The sequence below is a fragment of the Octopus sinensis genome, linkage group LG18 (genome assembly GCF_006345805.1).
Source record: "Octopus sinensis linkage group LG18, ASM634580v1, whole genome shotgun sequence".
NCBI lineage: Eukaryota > Metazoa > Mollusca > Cephalopoda > Octopoda > Octopodidae > Octopus > Octopus sinensis.
This window is the reverse complement of record NC_043014.1, coordinates 38853936-38881916: the sequence shown is the minus strand read 5'-3', so window position 1 is coordinate 38881916 and position 27981 is coordinate 38853936. Positions and strand designations below refer to the sequence as shown.

At 38.6% G+C, this 27981-nt stretch overlaps 2 protein-coding genes across 5 annotated transcripts in view; one reads left to right on the top strand and one right to left on the bottom strand.

The window, feature by feature from the left end:
- Positions 1-27981, top strand: part of LOC115221503 (protein phosphatase 1 regulatory subunit 12A) — a 414153-nt gene that overhangs the window by 62694 nt on the left and 323478 nt on the right. Inside the window, exon 1 of one of the 4 annotated variants that reach the window (XM_036510897.1) lies at positions 11192-11923. The exons of 1 other annotated variant lie outside the window; for it this stretch is intronic. The gene's annotated coding sequence lies outside the window, so the exon portion shown is untranslated. Of the gene's footprint in view, positions 1-11191; positions 11924-27981 lie in introns of those variants that run through there. 2 more of the 4 variants (XM_036510895.1, XM_029791701.2) reach the window with 2 other exon arrangements.
- On the bottom strand, positions 33-19544 carry LOC115221250 (beta-mannosyltransferase 3-like; the record flags this gene model as incomplete). Its single annotated transcript, XM_029791400.1, has 3 exons — positions 33-101; positions 18834-18884; positions 19449-19544. Coding segments are annotated over 3 exons (216 nt in total), but the record flags the coding sequence as incomplete, so codon positions are not given.

The following is a 27981-nucleotide window of genomic DNA, read 5'->3' as shown; positions in this document are numbered from 1 at the left end:
TTAATGAATGCTCCAGATTTAATTATTGTTTGTCAGTCCAATTTATTTGATGGTTTATCTTCGGTGGTGTAAATTGTCAGCCATAAGTAACGAAGTCTCTTCTGGAAAAATAAATAAATAAATAAATAAATAAATAAAATGTGTTGATTAGTGTGTAATATACAACAAATAAAGTATTTAGTCTTTTTAATATAGGAAAAACTGAATCAGTTTCAATTTTAATTACCACCACCACCACCACCTTCAAACAACATCATCACCAAATACTATTGTTATCATCATCATCATCCTTATCACTGCCACCATCACCACTACCAACAATAACAGCTAGTGGAGGTGCAATGGCCCAGTGGTTAGGGCAGCGGACTCGCGGTTGTAAGAATGCGGTTTCGATTCCCAGACCGAGTATTGTGAGTGTTTATTGAGTAAAAACACCTAAGCTCCATGAGGCTCCGGTGGGGGTTGGTGGTGAACCCCGCTGTACTCTTTCACCACAACTTACTCTCACTCTTTCTTCCTACTTCTGCCACAAAGCAGAGGAACCATGGTGTAACCCACTGTGGTGTGGTAAACTTTCAGACCCAAGTCTAGATTGCGAATCCTCTGTACCCCAGGATGGTTCAGCTCCCCACCCGTCAAAAGCCACCGTTTACGGAATGAGGATAACAATGTAGCTTTTGCGCCCGTGCAACCACCTGTCTATCCCGTGTGGTGAATGGATCTTCAAGTTGCCACACACATTCTTAGTAGTTTAGAGTAGGATCGAATTAGAGATTATTCTTTGTGGCTAATGGCTTGAGTCCTGATTGGAAGAAGAAGAAGAAGAAGAAGAAGAAGAAGAAGAGAAGAAGAAGAAGAAGAAGAAGAAGAAGAAGGAGGAGGAGGAGGAGGAGGAGGAGGAGGAGGAGGCACCCATGTTGGTGACATGTAAAAGGGCAGCTGTGCTGGTGACACATAAAATCATACCCATGCCGGTGGTACGTAAAAGGGCAGCCATGCTGGTGATATGACAAAGGGGACCTGTGCTGATGTCATGTAAAAAGGCACCCATGCTGGTGACATGTAAAAGGGCACCTGTGCCAGTGACACATAAAAGGGCACCCGTGTTGGTGACATGATAAAGGGGACCTGTGCTGGTGACACGTAAAAGGCAGCCATGTTGGTGACATGTAAAAGAGCATCCACCCAATGACATGAAACAAAAACGACACCCAGTACACTCTGTAGAGTGGTTGGCATTAGGAAGGGCATCCAGCTGTGGAAAACAAGCCAAAACAGATGACTTGAGCCTGGTGCAGCTCTCCAGGTTACCAGCCCTGGTCAAACCATCTAATCCATGCTAGCATGGAAAACAGATGCTAAATGATGACGATGATGATGACTACAACTTATGTACCACACCAAACAACACAGGTTATATATTTATTTACTACCCACAAGGGGCTAAACACAGAGGGGACAAACAAGGACAGACACATGGATTAAGTCGATTACATCGACCCCAGTGCGTAACTGGTACTTAATTTATCGACTCCGAAAGGATGAAAGGTAAAGTCGACCTCGACAGAATTTGAACTCAGAATGTAGCGGTAGATGAAATACCTATTTATTTACTACCCACAAGGGGCTAAACACAGAGGGGACAAACAAGGACAGACACACGGATTAAGTCGATTACATCGACCACAGTGCGTAACTGGTACTTAATTTATCGACCCTGAAAGGATGAACGGCAAAGTCGACCTCGGCGGAATTTGAACTCAGAACGTAACGACAGACGAAATACGGCTACGAATTTCGCCCGGCGTGCTAACGTTTCTGCCAGCTCGCCGCCTTATAAGACGTTACTTACTCTTTTGCCTTAGATATTATATCTATTCTCTTTCAAATGATCACAGCTTCACATTCCTGTATAAAAATACGAGTGTCCTTGTCTTAAAGATTAGAAAAGCTATAATGAGAAGTTATCACATTGTCTTCCTTGTCACATAGATAAGAGTGCAAACAAACTGTTTTCTATATTTTACTATTCTGGGAAAAGAAACCGTTTATAAATTTTTAACAGATTAATACAAATTTCTATGTTTCTGAGATTTTGCAACTTTTCGAAAAGTAGTTTTAACCCTCGAAAAACAATTGAGCCTCTCTATTGTTCCAACATTTTTATGTTAGAAAGAAGCCAGGGCTGGTTGCTTCTAGAATACATCATCATCATCATCATCATCATCATTGTTTTAATTATCTTTTATCTTTTACTTGTTTCACTCATTAGACTGCGGTCATGCTGGGGCATTGCCTTGAAGAATTTTAGTTGAATGAATTGGCCCCATTACTAATTATTATTTTTTTCAAAGCCTGGTACTTATTCTGTTGGTCTCTTTTGCCAAACTCCTAAGTTATGGGGATATAAACACACCAACACTGGTTGTCAATCAGTGGTAGGGGACAAACACACACATCTCTCTCTCTCTCTCTATATATATATATATAAGATGGGCTTCTTTCAGTCTATGTATATATATATATTACGGAGATTTACTTGCATAGCAAGTGACCTGATCTGAGATTGTGTGCTGGAACGAAAACAGTTGCAGCATGGAAGGTTTTTATAAGCCATTTAAGAAACACATAAAAACCATTAGATTCACTTCAACATTTAAATTTAATTTGCCAAAATATTTACGTCGCTTTGAGACCGCGACCTGTTCACTGGCAAAATCCTGTGCTGCAGCATGTAGCAGAAGACACTTGTCCAAGGTGTCATGCAGTGGGACTGAACCCAGAACTATGTGGTTGGGAAGCAAGCTTTTTACCACACAGCCACTCCAGCACCTATATATACATATATACATACATACATATATATATCTCATCATCATCATCATCGTCATAGTTTAACTTCCACTTTTCATGCTAGCATGGGTTGGACAATTTGATCGAGGTCTGGCAAACCAGATGGCTGCACCAAACTCCAATCTGATCTGGCAGAGTTTCTACAGCTGGATGCCCTTCCTAACGCCAACCACTCAGAGAGTGTAGTGGGTGCTTTTACATGCCACCGGCACGAGGGCCAGTCAGGCAATACTGGCAATGGCCACGCTCAAATGGTGCTTTTTATGTGCCACCTATGTTTGTGTGTGTGTCTTTGTGCTTGTCACCCACCCGGTGTTGGTTTATTTACATCCCCATAAATTAGCAGTTCAACAAAAGAGACTCATAGAATAGGTAAGTATCAGGCTTAAAAAATAGGTACTGGTATTGGTTTGTTTGACTAAACTCATCAAGGTAGTGCCCCAGCCTGGCCGCAGTCTAATGACCGATACAAGTAGACAGATAAAAGATATGTAAATGACTTTCTTACAGGTCTGAATATTCCTTAAGTATATTTGAACTGGTAACAAGTTCATATTTATACACATCCTTGCTCAGTGCTTTGATTTCGTATTTTAATGAATTTTGATAAGATTAACTCTCACACACAGACACACACCCGCATATGTAATACACACACACACATATAATACACACATACATATATATAATACACACACACATATAACACACACACACCATACATACTATTCACGGTTTTACTCTTTTACTCTTTTACTTGTTTCAGTCATTTGACTGTGGTCATGCTGGAGCACCGCCTTTAGTCGAGCAAATCAACCCCAGGACTTATTCTTTGTAAGCCTAGTACTTATTCTATCGGTCTCTTTGCTGAACTGTTAAGTTACGGGAACATAAACACACCAGCATCAGTTGTCAAGCGATGTTGGGGGACAAACACAAACACATAAATACACACACACATACACACATATATATACATATATACGACGGGCTTCTTTCAATTTCCGTCTACCAAATCCACTCACAACGCTTTGGTCGGCGCAAGGCTATAGTAGAAGATACTTGCCCAAGGTGTTACGCAGTGGGACTGAACCCGGAACCATGTGGTTGGTAGGTAAACAAGCTACTTACCACACAGCCACTCCTGCGCCTGTGAGGTTTCTACTCTTTCAATGATAGTCAGGTGACCGTTAGAACCAGGACCCATGACATATCCAGAGAGTTGAAAATGGAGCACCCTATCTTAGTGCATCACAAAAATAAAGTATGAACAGGGAGCGGCTCGAATGTTTACAACAGAATGAACTATCACTAAAAACATCCAAGGACCAAGAGGTAGTGGTGTTAAACAGGGCCGTGTGTTGGACCTCGTACCCATATACAACCTCTCTAGGTCTTCCTTTTTTGTCAGTCACATTCCTCAAAAACATAAATAATAAAAATAAATGCGCCCTTTTAAAGCCTAGCCAGGCTTATGGGCCCGGTTTCCCAGTTTCAATGGCATATGTGTTCCCCAGCTGGACAGGACGCCAGTCCATCGCAGGCATTACTCATTTTTGCAGGCTGAGTGGACTGGAGCAACGTGAAATGAAGTGTTTTGCTCAAGAACACAATGCGTTGCCCGGTTCAGGAATCCAAACCACAATCTTACAATCATGGTGCTGACACCCTAACCACTAAGTCACATGCCTTCACAAATGCGCCCTTTTAAAGCCTAGCTAGGCTCATGGGCCTGGTTTCCCAGTTTCAATGGCGTATGTGTTCCCCAGCTGGGCGGGACACCAATCCATCGCAGCGTTACTCATTTTTGCCAGTTGAGTGGACTGGAGCAACGTGAAATGAAGTGTTTTGCTCAAGAACACAACGCATCGCCTTGTCCAGGAATCAAAACCACAATCTTACGATCATGATGCTGACACCCTAACCACTAAGCCATGCGCCTCCACCTTCAAAAACATACAATCCACATCTCTTCATTTTTTTTCCTTTTTGGAATGCTCACGCTCTTTCTTACAGAGAGAGAGAGAGAGAGAGAAAGAGAGAGAGAAAGAGAGAGAGAGAGATTGCTCATAGATTACTCATGACCACTGTCTCTACCGGCTAAGCGAGTCTAAATTGATAACGAACGACGAATTCAAAAACAAAAACAACAAAAGCTAAAGGGCCGTGACATTCGAAGAAAGTTTTAAACGGAAGTACACTATTTGTGTTCTGAGTACGGACGTTCTTCCATAGACAAAACCACTTGTTTAGACTGTTTTCACTTTACCTTCATTCATTCTGTCAGTTGTTTGGCATTCCTAAAGAACACGCCTCACATAACATCGCTCGTATCTTTTTACAGTCTGACCTCTTCGCAACGCTTCCTCGTTTACTTCCCACTCACAAACATTAACTTGTCGCTACCAAACACACTAGACTGCTTTACTCATTTATTTATATTAATTATTAAGAAATTATCGGCTTCAAATTTTGGTACCGAGTCAGCAAGTGTGTGGCAGTGGGTAAGTCGATTATATCGACGCTATTTGCGGCGTAACTTCGGTATAGGTACTGGAAGTACCGGATACATTTCAAGAAAGTGTATATATATGGGGAGGTTAGAGGTAGGGTTTGTGTTAGGGTTAGGGGTGGGAGAAAAGGTTTTCTGTTATCTTCAGAAATGTAAACAAAGCCACTTTCGGTACTTACGGTATCTATACCAAAGGATCGCCGCTATTGCTTGACTGGTACTTATTTTACCGAATCTGGAAGGATGAAAAGCAAAGCCGACCTCGGCGGAATTCGAATTCAGAACGTGAAGACGGACGAAATGCCGCTAAGCATTATGCCTGGCGTGCTAATACTTCTACCAGTTGGCTACCTTTTTATTGAAAAAAAATATTGAGGCGGTAGAATCGTCAGAGCATCAGAATAAATTTCTTGCAATATTTCTTCCGATTAAGGCGGCGAGCTGGCGGAATCGTTAGCACGCCGGGCGAAATGCGTAGCCGTATTTCGTCTGCCGTTACGTTCTGAGTTCAAATTCTGCCGAGGTCAACTTTGCCTTTCTTCCTATGGGGTCGATTAAATAAGTACCAGTTACGCACTGGGGTCGATATAATCGACTTAATCCGTGTGTCTGTCCTTGTTTGTTCCTTCTGTGCTTAGCCCCTTGTGGGTAGTAAAGAAATAGGTATTTCGTCTGCCGTTACGTTCTGAGTTCAACTTTGCCGTTCATCCTTTCGGGGTCGATTAAATAAGTACCAGTTACGCACTGGAGTCAATATATATATATAATCGTATGAATTCCTGCACGTAGATTACAAATTCGCAAAAATTTTCGGAATTTAAAAAAAAAAAAGTTGTGAGAGTCCTTATACCAAAATTCTGCCAGTATGAGCATTTCTGAAGATAGACCGTTGCAACATACCCAACTACGAACATGAGTGAAAAACCACATTTAAATTTAATTTGCCAAAATATTTTCGTCGCTTTGAGACCGCGACCTGTTCGCTGACAAAATTCCGTGCCGCAGCATGTAGCAGAAGACACTTGCCCAAGGTGTCATGCAGTGGGACTGAACCCAGAACTATGTGGTTGGGAAGCAAGCTTCTTACCACACAGCCACTCCAGCACCTATATATACATATATACATACATACATACATATATATATATATATATCTCATCATCATCATCATCGTCATCGTTTAACGTCCACTTGATATCCGATAGGCAGACTTCCTATTTTAGTTTAGGCCACGTATATAGTTGCGAACTATTCTTTAAATTTTTTTTTAATTCAACGACGAGAGCTTCCTGAGATAGACTACCGAAAGGAAGTGGATGTTCACTGAGAAGAGATTCGGGTGACACTGCGGAATGAGTAATGCTCTATTCACATCTTATCTGTACGTGTACATGTAACTAAATAAATTGAAACGGTAAAAAAAGCTAGATGTACGTTCCCTGCTTAGTTTTCATAAATATTATGAACTTATGGGATTTCAGTCACTTAGTTCTACTCTTTTACATTAATCTGCATGTGAAACCTAACTTGAACTGAATGATCTATAGAAGGATAGCTTGTGGAGCCATCTAATGTGACTCTACTCAGAAGGCTGTAATATCATTTGACAGGAACACGGTATAAAGAAATACATGGAACAAGGTGATAACTTTAAATATCTTTAATGCCGGCCACACGTATATATACAAGCTGAATGATAAATGGAAATGGTTGATGAATATTTATTCATATATCTACATGCATCTGCGTGGATTGTATGTTTGCTGTTAACCATGGTGAGAAAGCTCACGAACAGCATTATGTTAGAACCTGTGCAATGTTGTTGGTGCTGTGTAGAGATGCCGTTGACGACGTTGGTGAGAGACATAATGGTGGCGACAAGGATGGAGGTCGCTGTAAGGCTGTTGGACGGGTGCTGTCTGGCGTCGTCGCTGGAACTGGCTGTTGTGTGGTCAATGGTCAGATATTAAACGGTCTAGAACCAACAAAACCTCAAGAAAGTTGTGTTTTTATAGCTAACGATAGGCTCAGAATTGTAACTTAGAACAGACTATCTCACGTGATTTATTTGGAGGCTGTAATTGGTTAGGTTGCATATTGGCGCTCGATAGAGTAAGAGACAAATTGCGCCAATACCAACCAATCAGTGTGGTGAACACAACGCGGTCTAAACAGCGGCCGAAGGTTAGCTGTTATCTACTACGTTCGAATGTATGTATGTATAATAGAGAGAGGAAGTTCACTAGAGTTCGCGACAGATCTAACCGGGGATATTAACCTCTTCTAAACTGCTGACGTTCAAGTTGAATTAAAATTAATCCACATCATTCTGGAACCATGATTACGTTTTATTCTCTTAATTGCTAAAGGAAAAAAACAAACAAACAAAAAAACTCACAGCCTAGTGCTTTGCAGTGATATCAAAGGCTTTTTGAGGGAACTGAGTGTATCTGAATACATGTCAAATAAATGACCGCTTTTCGGTGGTAATTCCTAGTGAAGTTTAAAATGTGTCCTTTTACTCAACTGCAGAAAATATGGTTCAGTTCTAGTTGGTCATTCTTCCAGTCTGAAAAAGCAGTACAAGACATTAAAACCTTTTGGGACGGTGATGTATCACGAAAATGGTGAACTTTCTCTTTGATCAGATAAATGGCTGCACGAAACGTATTTCACTTTATTATGTCTTTAGGTCAGCAGAACCAAAAATGAACACCAGACGAGTGGTGTTTGAAATAAGATATGGTGGTTAGAGAAACAAATGGTATTGGTGAATCCTTAGTTGAAAGAGAAAAAAGAATCATATCATCATTGCACAACAAGCTTGGCCTAATGAAAAAATTTGCAACAGATTTGAACCAAGAAGGTGTCTGTTTTAGCTACTTCTGTAGTAAATTCACTGGGTTAAGCATGGAAAAAAAATTTACAGTAAGGGTTTTATTAGTCTCAGATATGAGAGCTTATAAAGGGTCCTCATTTCATAGATTCAATAGAGAACACTGAGTCTTGTACATAATCATCGGTTTTTTGTAGTTGTCAAAAAATGTCTTGGCAACCATACGGCAAGAACAAAAAACAGACAAATAAAAGGTAAACAAAAATTAACCCTTTCCCACCACCAGGGCCGGCCCTAGGTTTGCTGGTGTCCCGGGCAAGCTGAATTTCGGCGCGTACAAGCTGACGATTGTGGAAATTTTCTTGTCTTTGTCACGTTCTCCCTGGCGCCCGTTAGCACATGGTACTTCGGGAGACTGCCCGTGTTGCCGGTACCTTGAACCGGCTCTTCCCCCCCACCTCCTTTGAATTCATAGAAGCCATGCTCTCCAATTTTATTACACCTGAGTGTAACATAAGTATCAAGTTCCATTACTTCTGTTATCTCTTTGATAGCTTTCCGTTAAAGCTTGATGATTTAAGCCAGTGGCTTCCAACCTGGGGTCCGCAAAGGTAGTACTGAGGGTCCGTGAACCATATATATATATATATATATATGGTGGCTGCCCACTCGTTATCGAGTATGGCCATTGCGCGAAGCTTAATCAATGTTGTTATCGTGCAATGCCTGTGCAAAATTTTTTTTTAAAGTGAGGAAAGGCTGTGCACTGAGTCAATCTCACTCACTAAGCAACAGCAGCCATAATCCGAAAAGAAGAACAAGTCAACATCATCGGTAACCACTGAGCTGCAAGTTTTATCTCGGAGTTATCCCAGTTACCTGAGTTACCTTCTCCTAGAAGGATGCCCAAACAAAGGCTAGGAGTCCTTCACTCCCAATGATTTAACCGCGCGATCGAGTATTCAGTTCGATTATTTCTATGTCCCTGCGCATGATACAGCTTTAAGACATTTATTGGATGGCCGTTGACTCTCAAGAGTTCCTCCGCCCTTTGACGGGTTTTGTTTTTCATCCCGCAGGCTGTCCAATAAACCCCCTCCTCACCAAGCAAGCTTGGTGGGGTTGCCGGTTTAGTCGCCGACGACCCGACCATGCAACAGGTTGTACTGGGTTACATGTTACCAGTAGCACTCGAAAGTGACCTGACATATGTATGTATATATATATACACACACACATAAGGATACGCATATTAAAAGGAGTCCATGGGAAAGTTCATTTAAATAAAAGGATTGGGAATCACCGATTTAAGCGAAGAGCAACGAGAAAGATTTCATCAGAATATATAAAAACGACGGAAGAGTAATACCCCGGAAAGTGGGATACATTCATACATAGTTGTAGATTATTGCTGGAAACTTCAACAGGACGGTCTTGGTAAATTTCACTCTAGAAAGTCCTATAAAAGAAGCTTTTTACGTGTTGAATGACTGATCATTTGATCAGGCCCAGATTAAGACCCATTGAGGCCCTAAACACTTAAAAAATTCTGGTGCCCCCATAAATGATTATGTAATTTAAAATATAAACAATAACAAACCAGAAAATAAATTTTGATTTTTCAAAATGAAACGAACCATTAAGAAGGAAAATAATGTTCAGATCTTCAATCTTAGGTAACACATCTGCATCTGCACTAGGCGCAGGAGTGGCTGTGTGGTAAATAGCTTACTTACCAATCACATGATTCCAGGTTCATTTCCACTGCATGGCACTTTGGGCAAGTGTCTTCAACTATAGCCTCGGGCCGACCAAAGCCTTGAGAGTGGATTTGGTAGACGGAAACTGAAAGAAGCCCGTCATGTATATATGTATGTATGTATGTATGTATGTATGTATGTATGTATGTATGTGCGTGTATGTTTATGTGTTTGTGTTTGTCCCCCCCAACATCGCTTGACAACCGATGGTGGTGTGTTTACGTCCCCGTAACTTAGCGGTTCGGCAAAATAGACCGATATAATAAGTACTAGGCCTACAAAGAATAAGTCCCGGGGTCGATTTGCTCGACTAAAAGGCGGTGCTCCAGCATGGCTACAGTGAAATGACTGAAACAAGTAAAAGTGTAAAAGACTTAATAGAGATTTCTTTTGTACCGTAAACCAGTTACAATTTCTGTGGTGTCCCTTCCTTCCCTTGATGCCCTAAGCACGTGCTTATTTTGCTTAATGGTTGGTTAATCCAGCGCTGTATCAGATGTTTATTTTCGCGTACCAATCACAATAAGTTCTAGTACAGTGTACGACAAACTGGTTACTGTGAAACGCATGGGACGGCCACTTTGTATACGTGCGTTTACTGTAGTCGAAGGTATGTCATGTTTAAGAAAGTGGGGGTGGCCAAAAACCACGCTACGTCACTGACTTGTTTTAATAGTATAACACAAATAACATTAGCATTGGTAGTTTTGTATCAAAATAGTAAAATCATTTTTTAATTAGAGCTGAATGGGCCAAAATGATGTCAACTTTGGAATCATTACCCAAATACACAAAATAGGCTAATTTAAAAAGCACTAAAATCTCTTTTCGTTGGTGCTATAGAGAGATGGAATAAATTATAGAAGCCGCTTATTACGATCGTAGATAAGGTTATCAAACGGTTATCTATATCAAAATTAGTGGATCCCGAATACGCTCACGATATAGCTATATTCACTGTTTAATAGAATCAGCCAGTTATTGCTATGTAAGAGATTGATCACAATAAGCGACTTTCACTTGTAGTTAAGGTGTTCTGTCTATCTTTATGCTTCGTCTACATCTATCAGTCTGTTTATTTCACTGTCTATTTCTATCCGCACTTTGTCTGTCTTAGCAGTCTCACTATTTCAACTGCTTGCTTGGCCGTCTATCTATCTACAAAACTCATTATCTGACTGCCTATATCCATTTGTTGTCTCTTCATATCTGTGTATTTGTTTATAAAGAAGTATGTGATTGACGCCGAGTCTGCTGGCGGCTTGGTTCACGGTTGACAACGGTAGCAGCAGCAGCAGTAGCAGCGAAGAGAGAGAGAGAGAGAGAGAAATATGTTAGTCGAGTTAGGTGGGGAGAGAGAGAGAATCGTGCACTTGTAGTGTGTCTCTCGTAACCGCCCCGAAAAAAAAGTTAGTAAAAAAAAATGGGAGAAACAAAACTCGGCGTAAAAAAGAAGAAGACTAACAAAAACAATTAACAACCACAAAATAGTACCCGAGAAACGACTAAACTTGTTATCTTATGGGGCTTTTCCTTAGGAAAAACAGACTGTAATATGTATGATATAGCAGTGGAGAGTGTCTGTTCAAACTGGTAGTTGTTGCTTGATATGAAATCCAGTGACCAATTTGCTTTACTTTAGCTAAAGTTAAAAGTTAAGCTATCTCATACTAAACGAAATGACATACATTATTATAAAGCTCTTTTTATTTTCATAAGAAAAAAATTACTTTACTTTCTGGGCAAAAACCAGTGACTGATATTAAACTTACCCTGACCGAACGAGGTTATTTTCAGTTTTCAAGTGGGGTGTAAAAAAACTTCTAACTTTTGAGAATCAGAAACTTTTCGTTTTATACATCTATGTAATAAATTAATGGAAAAACTAAACTTTCTGGATGCTGTCAAACTGTTGAATATATTCTAGCTATGGATCAAATAGCAGGACTAGCCGATATGGAAGTAAGTTATTATTATTATTATTATTTATGTTATTATTGTTATCATCATCATGTGGGGTGCTGTGATTGTTGACCCCTGAGTGGCTGTTGTTTTTATTAGGACCAGTTACATTATAAATATTACATTTCATTATTTTTTGATGTTATTCAGTGACACTTTTCTCTCCTCGATATATAAGCTCACCACAGTTTTGTATGTAACGTACTCTTACCCGTTGCTCTTGTGACAATAAAAGAAATAATAATAATGATTATAATAATAATAATAATAATTATTATTATTATTATTATTACTAAATAGGCGATGTTGATTTTGGCTTTGTTTTTCCTGGGTACATGTGGGGGTGGAGGTCGATAATTTAAGTATTAAGTACTGGCGTCAATAAAATGAACGTGCACACACACACACACAACACATACACGCACACACACATACACTCTCTCTCTCTCTCTCGCTCCCTTAAGGATATGATTAGAAAAATAATTAAGAACTATTAACATTTATTGTTATTATTATTATTCATGTTGTTAGTATGATATCCCCTGCAACAACATTTATTGTGGTAGCTTTCACAAGAGGTTAGTGTGTAACACACACACATATATATATGTATGTGTATATATATATATATATATATATATATATATATATTATATATATATATATATATACATACACACACACACACACGTGTGTGTCGCTATTGTGTGCTTGTTGATAGAAACAATGAATTCCACATACTAAATTACTTAATATTTCAGGAAGTAGAGTTATATATTTCTTTATTAATGACACAGTAATAAAGCTCACCTAACCTCTCTCTTTCATTCTCTCTCTCCATAGACACACACACACACGCACACACATTGCGTATAATAGCTCTGAGTACATGTATATGATAAAAAAAAAGCGATTCGAGTTTTATGTCTGTGTACATACACTACATCTGATTGTGTTCGTAACGGCGTAGCACTGCAAACATGTGCTTGATATTTTCTCCTTTACATGGAACCAGGCATGTACCCATATTTATAACATGTAATATATAGTACCATGCATTTACTTAAGATCGTAATTTGGGGGTAGCTTCTGCGCGGTCTCTCTCGATCTGCTCGAAGAAGTAATGGCCAAATCTCGCCCCGAATCCTACCCTACCGTCTTAAATAGGACAAAGACAAATTAGATAACGAACTCTTACATGTTCCCTAAAAGATGGAATGGTCACGGTTGGAATAGCTTGGAGCTGAGTTGATCCAGGGCGAAATATAAACAGCAATGATTTGATAAAAATAAACGACATACTTAATTGTAAAGGACAATTATAGAAATAATTGATTCACATACACGTAAAATATCTACTCTGAAAGCAAAAAAAAAAACTAAATAACTTTTAGTAATTTTGAAATGTCAAAACTATTTCGTTTGCTGAAGTTTTTAACTCGTATATTTCCTTTACTTGTGGAGTATTCATGGAATACTTTTTTAAAATAGGGAACAGGGACTTTGCTGATGGTTTTTTTTTCTTCTTTTTAAATGTCAGTATTTCTTGAACGTAGCTTAAAGTTTTCTTCATAGAACTTCGTATAATTAACCTTCTGAAGAGATATTTATCTACATGGGGTGTGGTTATAAAGCCATCTGAAAGAAAGACAGAAGGTAAAACCGACACAACACCTCGGTAAAAGTGTAGCGTTACGCCTTGCCTTTCATTTGAATAAAAATATCGATCTGTATGTGTGTAGAACAAACTTTCAAACACAGTTTACACACTTGGTTATATAAACACCTTTTCTCTTAGCCATTCACGTTTTTATTTCTGACTTTTATAAGATTCATATACAAGAGAAGTTTGGTCGACATGTCACTTCTTTTGGTTTCGGTCTGGAAGCGAAATCGAAACGTGGTCTGGGGGGAAACCTTGCCGGCAACACAAACAAAAGTAAAAGAAACATCAGGCCGAGGTAATTGATGGTCTCTCGGTATACTAGAAACAACAGCCAAATTTTTCTCAAAGGAAAACAAATGGAAAGGTTGTGATATTAAATAATATAGTTTCTGATATAGGAAAACACGGAATAGTCTTGGCTTGAACATCTTTGATTATAGACCTGCACGATCTGGCGGATGACATTGAAATAAATAACAACATAATAACGGTATATTCAGTTTCGATTCGTCGTCAAAGCCGTTTCTCTTTATTTAGGCGACTGCAATACTTTTGAAGAGAGAGGCCCTCCCCCTCCTTCCGCACACATATCATTTAACATTAGACAGGTAAAGTGAAGAGATCGATTTTCGTGAAAGGATCTGTTTTCACTTATTCTCGTTTAGTTGTGCTTAAATATTCGTTAGTTCGTTTCATTTCCTTTCGGCTAGACGAATACCTATTATTTTATAGCCGGGCGCATTTCCTGTCACTAACACTTATCTATTTGTTTTCAAGTAAGAAAGTTTTCATGCAACTCGTTTTGAAAGTACAGAGCTATCGGATGATTTGTTGTCAACAGATATGACCACCCATAACTTACCTCAGCTGAGAATGTAAATATCCACACACACCAGTGGCGGCTCGTCTATAGGCATTGCAGAACTGCAGCACTCCCTATATCCACTCGATATTATCTATAGCATTCAATATAATGAGTCCTTTTTTCGTTAATTCTTTCCTTATACTTGTACATTATATAATCCTTAATCTTAATGTCAGTAGCCATCTCCTAGCTTATGAATAAAAATACAAAAATCCTTGTATAGAACTGTGCGCTTCACAGTTCCAGCGATGCGGTGTTTGGCTGTTGTATGCATGCTCACATGTCTGAGATAGGAAGCTTCACGCTAGGGAGAGAGAGAGCACTGTCATTCACACAGTACCGGTGAAAAGTAGTGTTCCTTTCTGACTCCACATGTGTTGTGCTTAAAAACGTGTTTATATGAATTAGGGGGGATTTTTGAAAAACAAGGGGGAACTTGCAGTGGTGTTCAGTGAACAAATTAAACACACTAGCTGGCAGTGGCTAAAACGTGAACCAATCAAGTTTATGTATAAATATTTTTTTTTATATGTTTGTTTCCTTTTACACAATATTAAAACAACGGCTAAACATTTTCTGAAGCAGCACCTCACTAATTTTATCTATGAGCTGTCACTGACACACACATGTGCGTGTGCACAAACGATGTGCTTCTTACAGTTTCCAACTAACAAGTCCATTCTCATGACTTCTGTCAGGCTGGGACTAGAGTTGAAGACACTATCCCAAGGTGTTGTGCAGTAGGACTGAACTCAAAACCACGTGGTTGGAAAACAAGCTTCTTAACCACACAGTCAAGTATATCTCTGTCTGTCTCCATATGTCTGTAGTCAAATAACCAAAACAAGTAGAATATATATATAAATAAACCGTCCAACCCATGCTAGCATGGAAAACGGACGCTAAATGATGATGATATATATATATATATATATATATATATCCCATTAGATTGAAATAAGATGTGATCTCACAACCTCTGGATATTATCTTGGAATTTATTTTTTTACTATTTTTTATTATTTTATTTTACTTTTGTACTTGTTTAATCCATTGATGTTTAAACTGGCCATATCCGGCCCAAATATCCTACATGCTTTACATTCAAACTGGCCATATCTAGCCCCTCACACCTAACCTACATTGATATTCTAAAAATAAACTATCACACTATTGAAACTTCAAAGCTGTAAGATAATGCATGATTAATTCAAAACAATTTGAGTGAAAAAAGCATTGCATTTAACAGATTAATCTGAACACTAAAGGGTTAATTCTTACCATTATGGACTCTCTGATGAAGCTTTGGGGTTCAAGTTTTGTACAATCTTAGTATGTTCTGTCAACTTTGGCATACTGGACACCCCAAAGTTGAAACAGCTGTAAGAATAGAGTTAAATTCACTAATTTATTCCTATTTATTTAATCGTTATGATTGTAATCAATAAATAGATCTAGCTGAGCTTTGTAAGCTGATGTTTGTCAATTAATTATCTTCTCCATTTTCTTCCTTGCCTTATAAATTCCGGTTAAACGTTTGTTAACCTCCACACATACCTATTATTCAATTGCACTATTGCCTTATAACAATAAGCATTTGGATATTATATAGGTATACATCCAGTAGTATATTGGACATTTATTATCCCTTAGATGGTTGTCTAACTTCATACATACGTATATATATATATACCTTCGAAACAACAATGAGTCGAAATAGGGGCAGCTGAAGAAGGGGAATGTTCCCTCTGTTGTTTGTCTTGTACTCTGTTTTTTCGTTGTTAAAAAAAGTCCGTTTCCTTGTTTCGTTTCTATGTTTTCGTTTCTCGTTGTGTTCTACATTTATTTGTGGTGTCCTGTACTCATATATGCATGTATATATACATATAGATGTAGGTATGAACATATATGTATGTAGGCATATGTTTTATTTATTAAATTGTCATTATATATATATATATATATATATATATATATATACACACACACAGGGTCAGCCAAAAGTTACCTGACAGTAAATCAAGACCATTTAATTCCAAGATTTATTTATGTTTAACAACTGAATGAATTTAATAAAAACATCTAAATATGAAACATCATGAAAATTGTTCAAACTGAAGTCCTTCTTTAGCGACACGTTTTTCCATTCGAGTCAGTACAGAATTACAGATAGTATTTTAGGAATTTTGATTTACTGTCTGGTGACTTTTGACCAATCATGTTTAAAAATGTGTGTATGTGTGTATGAATGTGTGTATGCATATATATATATATATATATATATATATATATATATATATATATACCGGAGTAAGCACATAAATGTGAAACAAGGTGGAAAAAAGAGTACTCAAATACCAGAGGTAGAGTAATATGCTTTATTTAAAAGCAGTAGAAATATAACAGAAGCTGTTACTCAGAGTTTCATGTTCCCGTTCGTTGGACAGTTTTGTTAAAATAGAGCAGAAATAACGATTGATAATATCATTATTTCTGTTCTATTTTAACAAAACTGTCCGATGAACGGGAACGTGAAACTCTGAGTAACGCCTTTTGTTATTTTTCTGCTGCTTTTAGATAAAGTACATACACACACACAGAGAGCCGGTCTCAGAAATTTTTTTGAAGGGCAGGCATAAGTTAAGAGGGGGAATACGGTTCTAGGAGAAAAACGTGTAATAACATTATTTAGGAGGGTGCACTTTCATTCTTGACTGGGATACGTGCCCCCTCAGGCTCCCCTCCCCTCTGTCCGCTCGTGATATATATGTCTGTGCACTGTTTTTCTATTTAAGAGACATGAATACTGAATCCCACAACCATGTTACAACTGTCGATATGGTGTTGAAGACCTGCATACATACCTTCACACACCTACATCTATCTATACACACACACACTCTTAGACAACCAACAAGTATACGTACAATTATTCTTACACTCATACACAAACATATACATATATGGTCGCACGCATACACACATAAGTGGTCTCATATTCACATGCACACACAGCAATGCACGCATATACACACACCTCCTCATTAACACATACAGTTTCATGTACATATGCAAGGTGCATAATTAACAGTACACACAAAAACATGCAGTCTCCTCTATGTTTTTGAAATCACATATTTTTTCTGTTACCTGTTTTAGTCATTAAGACTGTGGCCATGCTGGGGCACCACCTTGAGAAATTTTAGTGACATAAATCAACCTCTTTAGTTTCTTTCTAAGTTTGGTACATATCCTATCAGACTTTTTAATGTCTTACTGCAAATTTCATGAAAAAGCTTTAAATTAACTTTTATATAGTAGTTAAATTTAAAGAGAGAGACTTAATGAAAGAGCACATTATTTACTAACCCCAAGATTCTGAGTTCAATTCCAGACAGTGACCTGAATAATAATAATAATAATAATAATAATAATAATGATAATAATAATATCGAAAATACTTTAGGAATGAGAACCCAGGTTCGAAATTTCCCCAAGAAACCTGATGAAGGCTGGAAGTTATATCAGCCGAAATGTTGTTAACAACAAACAAGATGAGGACAAATATTCGTCAAATATAAATGATGTACATAATTCCTCATCTCTTAAATGTAGAATTGTATTAATGAAAGAGTCCTAACCAGGTAAAAGAAAAAAAAAGGGTAAAGACCCTCTTCATGAATGACCATGGTATGCACCTAGAAAGTTCCCCTCCAAGGTCAGTACTGGATTAGCCATTAAGCAAAGTAAGCACATGCTTGGGGCATCAAGTGACAGTGGGGGGGGATCACAAAAATAGTAAATGGTTTATGGCGCTCGGAGTTGACTTTGCCTTTCATCCTTTCAAGGTCGATAAAATAACCAGTTGAGCAACGAAATTGCAGGCCTTGTGTCAAAATTTGAAATCAATATTTAAAGTGACTTTGCATATAGGACCCAGAGTGATTTTTATTTTTGTGACATTTTTTGGAAAACAGCACAGCTTTTATACCATTAAATACAGTAAGCTTACCTCTTCATTCTATAGTACTCACGGCACTTTATTCACAACCCCCTCCACTGCAAAAGAAAAAAAATAAATGAAAATAAAATAAAGAGATAAACCTGTTAATCACTACCTGATAAAGCGAAGATATTTTCTCTTTCTACATTTTTTTTCATAGAAGTCTGTTTTAATAAAGATATACAATGTATGTCTGCCTTCCATCGTAGGATATCAGGTTCTGAGATTTGGCTATTTGATTTTTAAGATAAAGTAATAAAGCAGAACTTTTTTTTTCTTTTTCGGCTTCTGGTTTCTTAAACCAGTTGAATGTAGTTGTTTTTTCCTCTTTTTTTTTTATATTTCAAAGAATTTTTTCATTCTTCTTCTTCTTCTTCCTCTTCAGCCTCCTCCCCCTCCTTCTTCTTCTCTTCTTTCTTTTCTTCTTCCTCTCAGCCCTCCTTCCCCTCCTCTTCTTCTTCTTCTTCTTCGTCTCTTCATCCGTCCCCAGCCTCCCCCTTCCTTCCTCCCTCTCTTCTTCTTCTTCTCCTCTCACCTCCTCCTCCCTCCCCTCCTTTCTTCTTCTTCTTCTTCTTCCTCTTCAGCCTCCTCCCTCCTCCTCTTCTTCTTCTTCCTCTTCAGCCTCCTCCCCTCCTCTTCTTCTTCTTCCTCTTCAGCCTCCTCCCCTCCTCTTCTTCTTCTTCTTCTTCTTCCTCTTCAGCCTCCTCCCTCCTCTTCTTCTTCTTCTTCTTCTTCCTCTTCAGCCTTCTCCCCTCCTCTTCTTCTTCTTCCTCTTCAGCCTCCTCCCCTCCTCTTCTTCTTCTTCTTCCTCTTCAGCCTCCTCCCCTCCTCTTCTTCTTCTTCTTCCTCTTCAGCCTCCTCCTCCTCCCTCTTCAGCCTCCTCCTCCTCCCTCTTCAGCCTCCTCCTCTTCTTCTTTTTCCTCTTCAGCCTCCTTCCTCCTCCTCCTCTTCTTCTTCTTCCACTTCAGCCTCCTCCTCCTCCCTCTTCAGCCTCCTCCTCCTCCCTCTTCAGCCTATCCTCCTCCCTCTTCAGCCTATCCTCCTCCCTCTTCAGCCTCCTCCTCTTCTTATTTTTCCTCTTCAGCCTCCTTCCCTCCTCCTCCTCTTCTTCCTCTTCAGCCTCCTCCTCCTCCCCCCCCCTCCTCTCTTCTTTTTCCTCTTCAGCCTCCTCCTCCTCCCTCCCCTCCTCTTCTTCTTTTTCCTCTTCAGCCTCCTCCTCCTCCCTCCCTCTCCTCTTCTTCTTCCTCTTCAGCCTCCCCTCCTTCTCCTCCTCCTCCTTATTTTTCTTCTTCTTCTTCTTCTTCTTCTTCTTCTTATTATTGTTATTATTATTTGCAAATGTAGAACTGAAATGGCTAAACGGATTTAGGTTTTGGGTTTCTGGTTTGTAATTTGTGAATTCGAAATCACTACAAGTTGCTACATTGCTAGATTTTTCAGGAAGTACACTTTTATTCCTTTTTTACATTAGCTGTTTTCAATTTTGCTGTGAGAAATTGTAGTGAGGTAATCTTTTACTGTTATCCCAAGAATCTGCAATAATGCCGCTTATTTTAAGTTTCCATAGCGATAAGGGAATGAGCTAAATCCCCCATCGATAAGTATGTTGAACTATCTCAGGCATTTGTTGTTGGTATTGTTTATCTCAAGATCAGCCGGAATCAAGTAAACCAATGACTAAAGAGATTCCAGCTGTGACCATCTTATCTCTTAAGTTTATGTTATCAAATGTGCACTTTGAGGAAGTTTTGGTTGCTATCTCTATCAGGTTGAATGACCATATGGTCATCCATATTGGTTTATTACAGGTAATTTTTTTTTGCTCACCATAGTAATGAACCCTTTTCTTCATCCACATAAAAAAGCACCCAGCATATTTTGTTAAGTGATTGGCATTAGGAAGGGCATCCAGCCATAGGAACCATGCCACAACAGACAATTGGAGTCTGCACAGCTCCCTGCTAGGTAGTTCCCTGTCAAACCGTCCAACCCATGCCAGTATAGAAAGTGGACGTTAAACAATGATGATGGACACGCTTATAAACTAAAAAAAAACAAAAAACAGAAAAAGCGTAACAGTGGCTGTGTGGTAAGTAGCTTGCTAACCAACCACACGGTTGCGGGTTCAGTCCCACTGCGTGGCATCTTGGGCAAATGTCTTCTGCTATAGCCCCGGGCCGACCAATGCCTTGTGAGTGGATTTGGTAGACGGAAACTGAAAGAAGCCTGTCGTATATATATATTATATGTGTGTGTGTCTGTGTTTGTCCCCCTAGCATTGCTTGACAACCGATGCTGGTGTGTTTACGTCCCTGTCACTTAGCGGTTCGGCAAAAAGAGACCGATAGAATAAGTACAAAAAGGCGGTGCTCCAGCATGGCCGCAGTCAAATGACTGAAACAAGTAAAAGAGTAAAGAGAGTACAGTGCCCATGACTTCTGAAAATATTTTATCCTGCTCAGAATTGTCAAAGCATGGAATAAATTACCTGCATCTGTTGTTAACTGTCAGGACACTGTATCCTTAAAAAGTTCCATGCTTCCCAAAATTTGTCAACTCAACTCCTGTAGTGCATAAGGACCCTTATTCTTTATAATTCTTTTGATTCTCATTTTTCTCTGTTCTTGGATCTTATTCTGTGTACTCTGTACATACTTGCTTTCATTGGGATAATAATAATAATAACAATAATAATTGTGTACAGTGCTCAGGTGCACTACAACTCATCTAAAGTGTATATATAATCAGGTGTAGTTTCGGCGGATTTCGGAAAGCATGAGGGCCTTAAAGGATGCAGTGTCATGGCAGTCAACAACTGACGCAGGCAGTTTATTCCATGCTTCAGCAACTCTGAGCGTGAAAAAATGTTTCCGAAAGTCATGGGAGCTGTGTTGTTTTCTGACTTTGTAGGCATGTCCACGTGTGTTAGACACATGGAGATCAAAAAGGTGTTCAGTGTTGTTGTTGGTGAGGTGGTTGATAACTTTGTGGGTGTTTACCAAGTCCGTAGCCAGACGCCGGAGCTTCAGTGAATCCATGCCCAGTTTCCATCAAGTGTAAATGACAGATTACAAATGTGGAGGTGCATAGCTTAGTGGTTAGGCTGTTGGACTCGTGATCATAAGATCGTGGTTTCAATTCCTGAGTGTGGCGACGTGTTGTGTTCTTGAGCAAAACACTTCATTTCACATTACTCCAATCCACGCAGCTGGCAAAAAATTAGTAATCCTGCAATGGACCGGTGTCCCATTCAAGTGGGTGTGGTGGATATATACGCCTTGGAAACCAGGAAACCAGCTCTTATAAGTTGGTATGACTCAAAAAGGAAGCTTACTTGACTGAGATTCCAACATCCTCAACACTGAACAGGTCACTGGTCCATCACAAGGGTAACTTCTTAGTGGTTGCTGGAACTCATTTACAGATGAGCAAACGGGAACAACATGAAATGAAGTGCTTTGCTCAAGAACACCAATCACTGCTTGGTCCAGGAATCAAAACCATAATCTTGTGATTATGAGTGTTACACCCTGACCTCTTAGCCATGTGCTTTCACTCTTCTGGGACTACATTATCCAAATATATACACACATACATACATAAATACATACATACATACATTCTTTCTCCAAACATTGCGTATCTGGATATTTCATTATCCAGTGTGTTCTTTGCCTTTTTAAGAAGGGAGGATGTGATTTGAGGAGATTTGGCTGCTTATTCTTTGTAGCCGAACCGCTAAGTTATGGGGACGTAAACACCAGCATCGGCTGTCAAGTGATGCTGGGGGAGAGAAACACAGACACACAAACATATACACACACATACATACATAGATACATACACACACACACATATATTTATATATATATATATATATATATTATATATATATATATATATAAAATATATCTTTCACCTCTGCCACTATCTGGCATATACAGGTGCTTACACTTATCAAGTATTCACCCTAAATTTACAGTACCTACTATATATATATATATATATATATATATATATACGATGGGCTTCTTTCAGTTTACGTCTACCAAATTCACTCGTAAGGCCTTGATCGGCCTGAGGCTATAGTAGAAGACACTTGCCCAAGGTGCCACGCAGTGGGACTGAATCCGGAACCATGTGATTGGAAAGCAAGCTACTTACCACACAACCACTCCTGCGCCTATGTGAAATATTGTGAAATACTGGTGCTGTGGTTTCTATATATTGACTCCATGTTGATCAGTTTGATGCTGATGGTGATAGTAATGATGTTGATGATGGTCTGTGATGGACTTAACCCTTTAGCATTTAAACCGGCCATATCCGGCCAAAAGTATTCTGCCTGTTTTATGTTCAAACTGGCCAGATCTAGTCTCTCACACCTACCCTACAATATCGTTTGAAAAATTAACAGCTACCTCATCAAAATATCATAGCTACAAGATAATGTATGATTAGTTCAGAACTATGTGGATGGAAAAGCATTCATTTTGGAAGAATAATGTGAACACCAAAAGGTTAAAACAACAAAACGATATCAGTGTTATATATAATCACATGACATTTCGCATATCATTTTGGAAATTAATTATTAATAAATTAATTGATAGTAAATTGTGTGATTTATGTTACCTGTTGTTTTAAAACATGGCAACAAAAAAATTGACTGTATGTGATTGTTTGAAGGTAAGCAATCATGACATCAAAGGTGATGACGACGACGATGATGATGATGATGATGACAAATCTGGTATGAAATGCAAAATGATAAGTGATGGGTTTGTTTTATTTGCTTACAGATTTTAATGCTACATCTCCAAACAGGATATAGTTCTGTGTATCATCAATTCCCTACCACCACTATCATCACCATATGTCATTTGTTTTTCCATGTTGATATATATATAGTTAGATCTTTACCTTTCATCCTTTTGGGGTCGATAAATTAAGTACCAGTTACGCACTGGGGTCGATATAATCGACGTAATACCTTTGTCTGTCCTTGTTTGTCCTCTCTGTGTTTAGCCCCTTGTGGGCAGTAAAGAAATATATATATATAGTTGGATGGGTCCCAAAGTACTTTGCCAATTGTTGCAGGTCCTTCATCATCTGCCACACACACTAAAGAGAGAAAATGACTAATTTTTGTTACTGCATTTGGTATGGTTTTCACTACTGGATGCTCTTTTCTATAACAGATTTATTCATAGTATGGACTGGGTGCATTTCGTTCACTGGCATAGCTTGGGGCAGGGGCGGTAGGGGTGGTCCAATCCTAGGTGGCACTTTTAAAGGGGCTGCACTTTTGAGTCTGCTCTAGGCAATATGTGTTTTTTGTGGGATCTGGGGTGGAAAACGGAAGGGCCACCCCGGGTGGCACACACTCTAGCTACGCTAGTGATTTTGTTATACTTTCGACAGCAGGGAGATCATTTGCTGCAGAACTAAAGGCTACTCTCTATTTTATTCTATTTCTTCTGGAGCACTGCCTTAGAGGTTTTTTTTTTAGTCAAAGAAATTGGTGTTGACTTGACGGAGGTTTGTGTGTTCTTGAGTTCTTGTGTTCTCTGAGTGTTCTTTCTGTTATTATTTGGCAGAATCGTTAGAATATTAGAAAAGGCCTTTTGATATCTCTTCTGACTCTTTACATCAGGGAAATTTGGGGGTTGTTTCTGGCAGATTGTGTGACTATTATAGAGGTTTTTGGCTCCAAAAGTTGGCAGTTGTTCATACTTTTTACTGGCCCCTTTCTGTTGTTGTAGTTGATGATGATGGGGGTGATAACGATTGTGTTGTGCAGTTCAATGATAGTCCTTGATGTTAAGTGATATGATAAATATGCGGTGGAAGAACAGGGCATGTTTAGGAAGATTACAGCTGCGTGTATGAGCTCTTTGTATGCGTTCTGTGTATTGGGTTTAAGACTGTAGAACAGAACAAGTAAACTTCTCAGCAACTGCTTCCTCGCACCTCCTTCCTCACCAATTTCCCCCCTCTCATCTCCCACACCAATTGCCCCCCCTCCCACCTCCCGTAGCCTTCTCCCACCTATCATTCCAATTATCTCCTCCCATCACCCTCACCAATTACCCCCTCCTACTCACAAGTGTTTTATAGTTACAACCTTTTGACTTCCTCACACTTTCAGCTTTCTGACTGAAGACTTTGTGAAGGTGATGATTGGTTGGTTGGTTATTTAGTAGTAGTAGTTGTAGTAGTAGTAGCAGCAGTAGTAGTAGTAGTTGTTGTTGTTGTTGGTGGTGCTGGTGGTGATTAACTGGTGATGATGGTTGAGGTTTGAATAATGATGGGTACTACTGCTGGTAGAGGTGGTGGTGGGCACTATCTACAGGGGTAACACTTACTGTGGATGGTGTGGATTGTGGTATTTATGATAGTTGTTGTTGGTGATGGTGGTGGTAGTGGCAGCAGAGCAGGGGTGGTGGTGGCTAAGGCCATTAGTGGCAAGAAGTAGTATAATACAGATTATTCTGAATCAAAGGATCTCCTTTCATGCGGGTGATGTGAGAGAAGTGCCTTGTTTCTAACTTTTTCTTTTCTCATTTTTTGCTTTATTATTGTAATTCCATTAGAAACCTGTAAAAGAAAGAAAATAATAATTAGCCGCCTCTATTGTCTCCTCCTACTAAATATCTTCCTCCCAGGCAGCCACCTTAGATACACAAGTTTGATGGTAGGACTATTTATCATTGATATAAATTTTGAATAAGTTTGTGTATAATATTGTATAATGTTTAATGTATGTATGTGTGTGTAAGTATGTGTATGCATGTGTACTTGTGTGTGTATGTATGTATATATGTGTATGTACTTGTGTGTATGTATGTGTACTTGTGTGTGTATGTATGTACTTGTGTGTAAGTATGTGTATGCATGTGTACTTGTGTGTGTATGTATGTATATATGTGTATGTACTTGTGTGTAAGTATGTGTATGCATGTGTACTTGTGTGTGTATGTATGTACTTGTGTGTAAGTATGTGTATGCATGTGTACTTGTGTGTGTGTATGTATGTATGTATATATGTGTATGTACTTGTGTGTAAGTATGTGTATGCATGTGTACTTGTGTGTGTATGAATGTATATATGTGTATGTACTTGTGTGTAAGTATGTGTATGCATGTGTACTTGTGTGTGTATGTATGTATATATGTGTATGTACTTGTTTGTAAGTATGTGTATGCATGTGTACTTGTGTGTGTATGTATGTATATATGTGTATGTACTTGTGTGTAAGTATGTGTGTATGTATGTGTATGCCTGTGTACTTGTGTGTGTGTATATGTATTTATGCATATGTATGCTTTTTTGTGTATATATTTATATACACACACACGTGCACACGCACACTCACACACACATACACACTCATGCACACATATACACACATGTATGTATTTGTCTTTCTTCGCTGACTCATAACCACTTCACTGAACTGCGGCAGTCAAATCTTGTTGACTTTCAAGTAGATTCACCTTGAATGCTATGATGATGATGATGATGATGGACCGAAGAACTGAAATGATTCCCATGTCAGTCTCTTCTTCATATTACCAGGACCTTCAATTCTTTCGTTACCAAATAAGGAGAGTTAAACTGCATGTTACACATGGCCAAAAAGCAGGGTCATAACTGTGTGGTTCAGAAATCCATTTTGCAACTATGTGGCAGGTTTGAGTTTAATTATAAAGTACAGTATTGTATCTTGAGCAAATGTCTTCTTATCTTCTACTGTAACCTCAAGTTGATCAATGTAGTAATTCTTGTTGGAGTGAGACTGTGAAGATTGGAAAGAGGTCAGGAAAATTGGTCATCATTGTTTTAATGTTTTCTTCACATGCTTGCATAGGTCAGACGAAATTTGTTAAGGTAAATTTTCTTATGGTTGGATGCCCTTCCTGTCAACAACCTTTATCTCTTTCCAAACAATATAATATTTCTCTGTGAACAGACATGTTTACACAGTTTATTGGAAATGAATGAATGATATTTATTTACAACAACTCAATTTAAGACAAGGAGACACAAACATACATACTCTCACATATATACATGTTAATGTGATTTTTAACAGTTTTTAACCCTTTCATTACCAAATTTCTCTTGATATACACTGCCTTGTTTCAGTTAATTTTGAAGAAACAACTGAAGCATTTAGTAAAATAACCTTGTCATTATTAAATTGGTGTTTAGAACATAAATTAACAAGGAATTCTGATGGAAGTTTAAATTTAGTTTTAATTTAGATAACCTTAAAACAGGGAGTTTATATAACAGAGCTGGAGCAGTCTTAGGCAGGTTGTTATTAAAAAGGTTAAACTTGTTAAACTTGTTGAAGAAAGAGGAATTATATGAATGCAAATTGTAATTTCAGCAACAACACCATGGAAGAACCATTTAATATCATAATGCTCTTTTACTCTTTTACTTGTTTCAGTCATTTGACTGTGGCCATGCTGGAGCACCGTCTTTAGTCGGGCAAATAGACCCCAGCACTTATTCTTTGTAAGCCTAGTACTTATTCTATCGATCTCTTTTGCCAAACCGCTAAGTTACGGGGGACGTAAACACACCAGCATCAGTTGTCAAGCGATGTTGCGGGAACAAACACAGACACACACACATACACATATACATATATATATATATACAACAGGCTTCTTTCAGTTTCCGTCTACCAAATCCACTTACAAGGCTTTAGTTGACCTGAGGCTATAGTAGAAGACACTTGCCCAAAGTGCCACGCAGTGGGACTGAACCTGGAACCATGTGGTTTGTAAGCAAGCTACTTACCACACAGCCACTCCTTTACTTTGAAATTAAATTTATTTCATGAGGCATTAGGATTTTTGTTGCACCACTGCATCCTGTTTCTTAGACATAATATATCCTTGATTACTTCATCTTGTACTTACTTTAAGAAAATTGTAGGATGTGATTTGAGGGAGGTTTGAAGGATGTTCCTTGTAGATTGAGTGATCATGTAGTTCTTCCCAGTTTTAGCTGTTGGTCATTGGTGGAACTTCATCATTGCACAAAATGTGAAGTGAAATGTGAAACCCTTTAGCATTCAGATTACTCAGTGAAATTTAATACTTATTTATCCACATTGTTTTGAATTAGTTATGCATTATCTGATAGCCGTGACTTTATGATGATGTATTTGTTTATTTTTAAAACGTCATTATAGGGTATGTATAAAAGGCCATATCTTAACAGTTTGAACATAAAACAGGTAGAATATTTAGGTTGGCTAAGGCCAGTTTAAATGGTAGAATATTTAGGTTGGATAAGGCCAGTTTAAATGGTAGAATATTTAGGTTGGATAAGGCCAGTTTAAATGGTAGAATATTTAGGTTGGATAAGGCCAGTTTAAATGCTAGGATAAGGCCAGTTTAAATGGTAGAATATTTGGTGATGGTGGTGGTGGTGGCTAAGGCCATTAGTGGCAAGAAGTAGTATAATACAGATTATTCTGAATCAAAGGATCTCCTTTCAT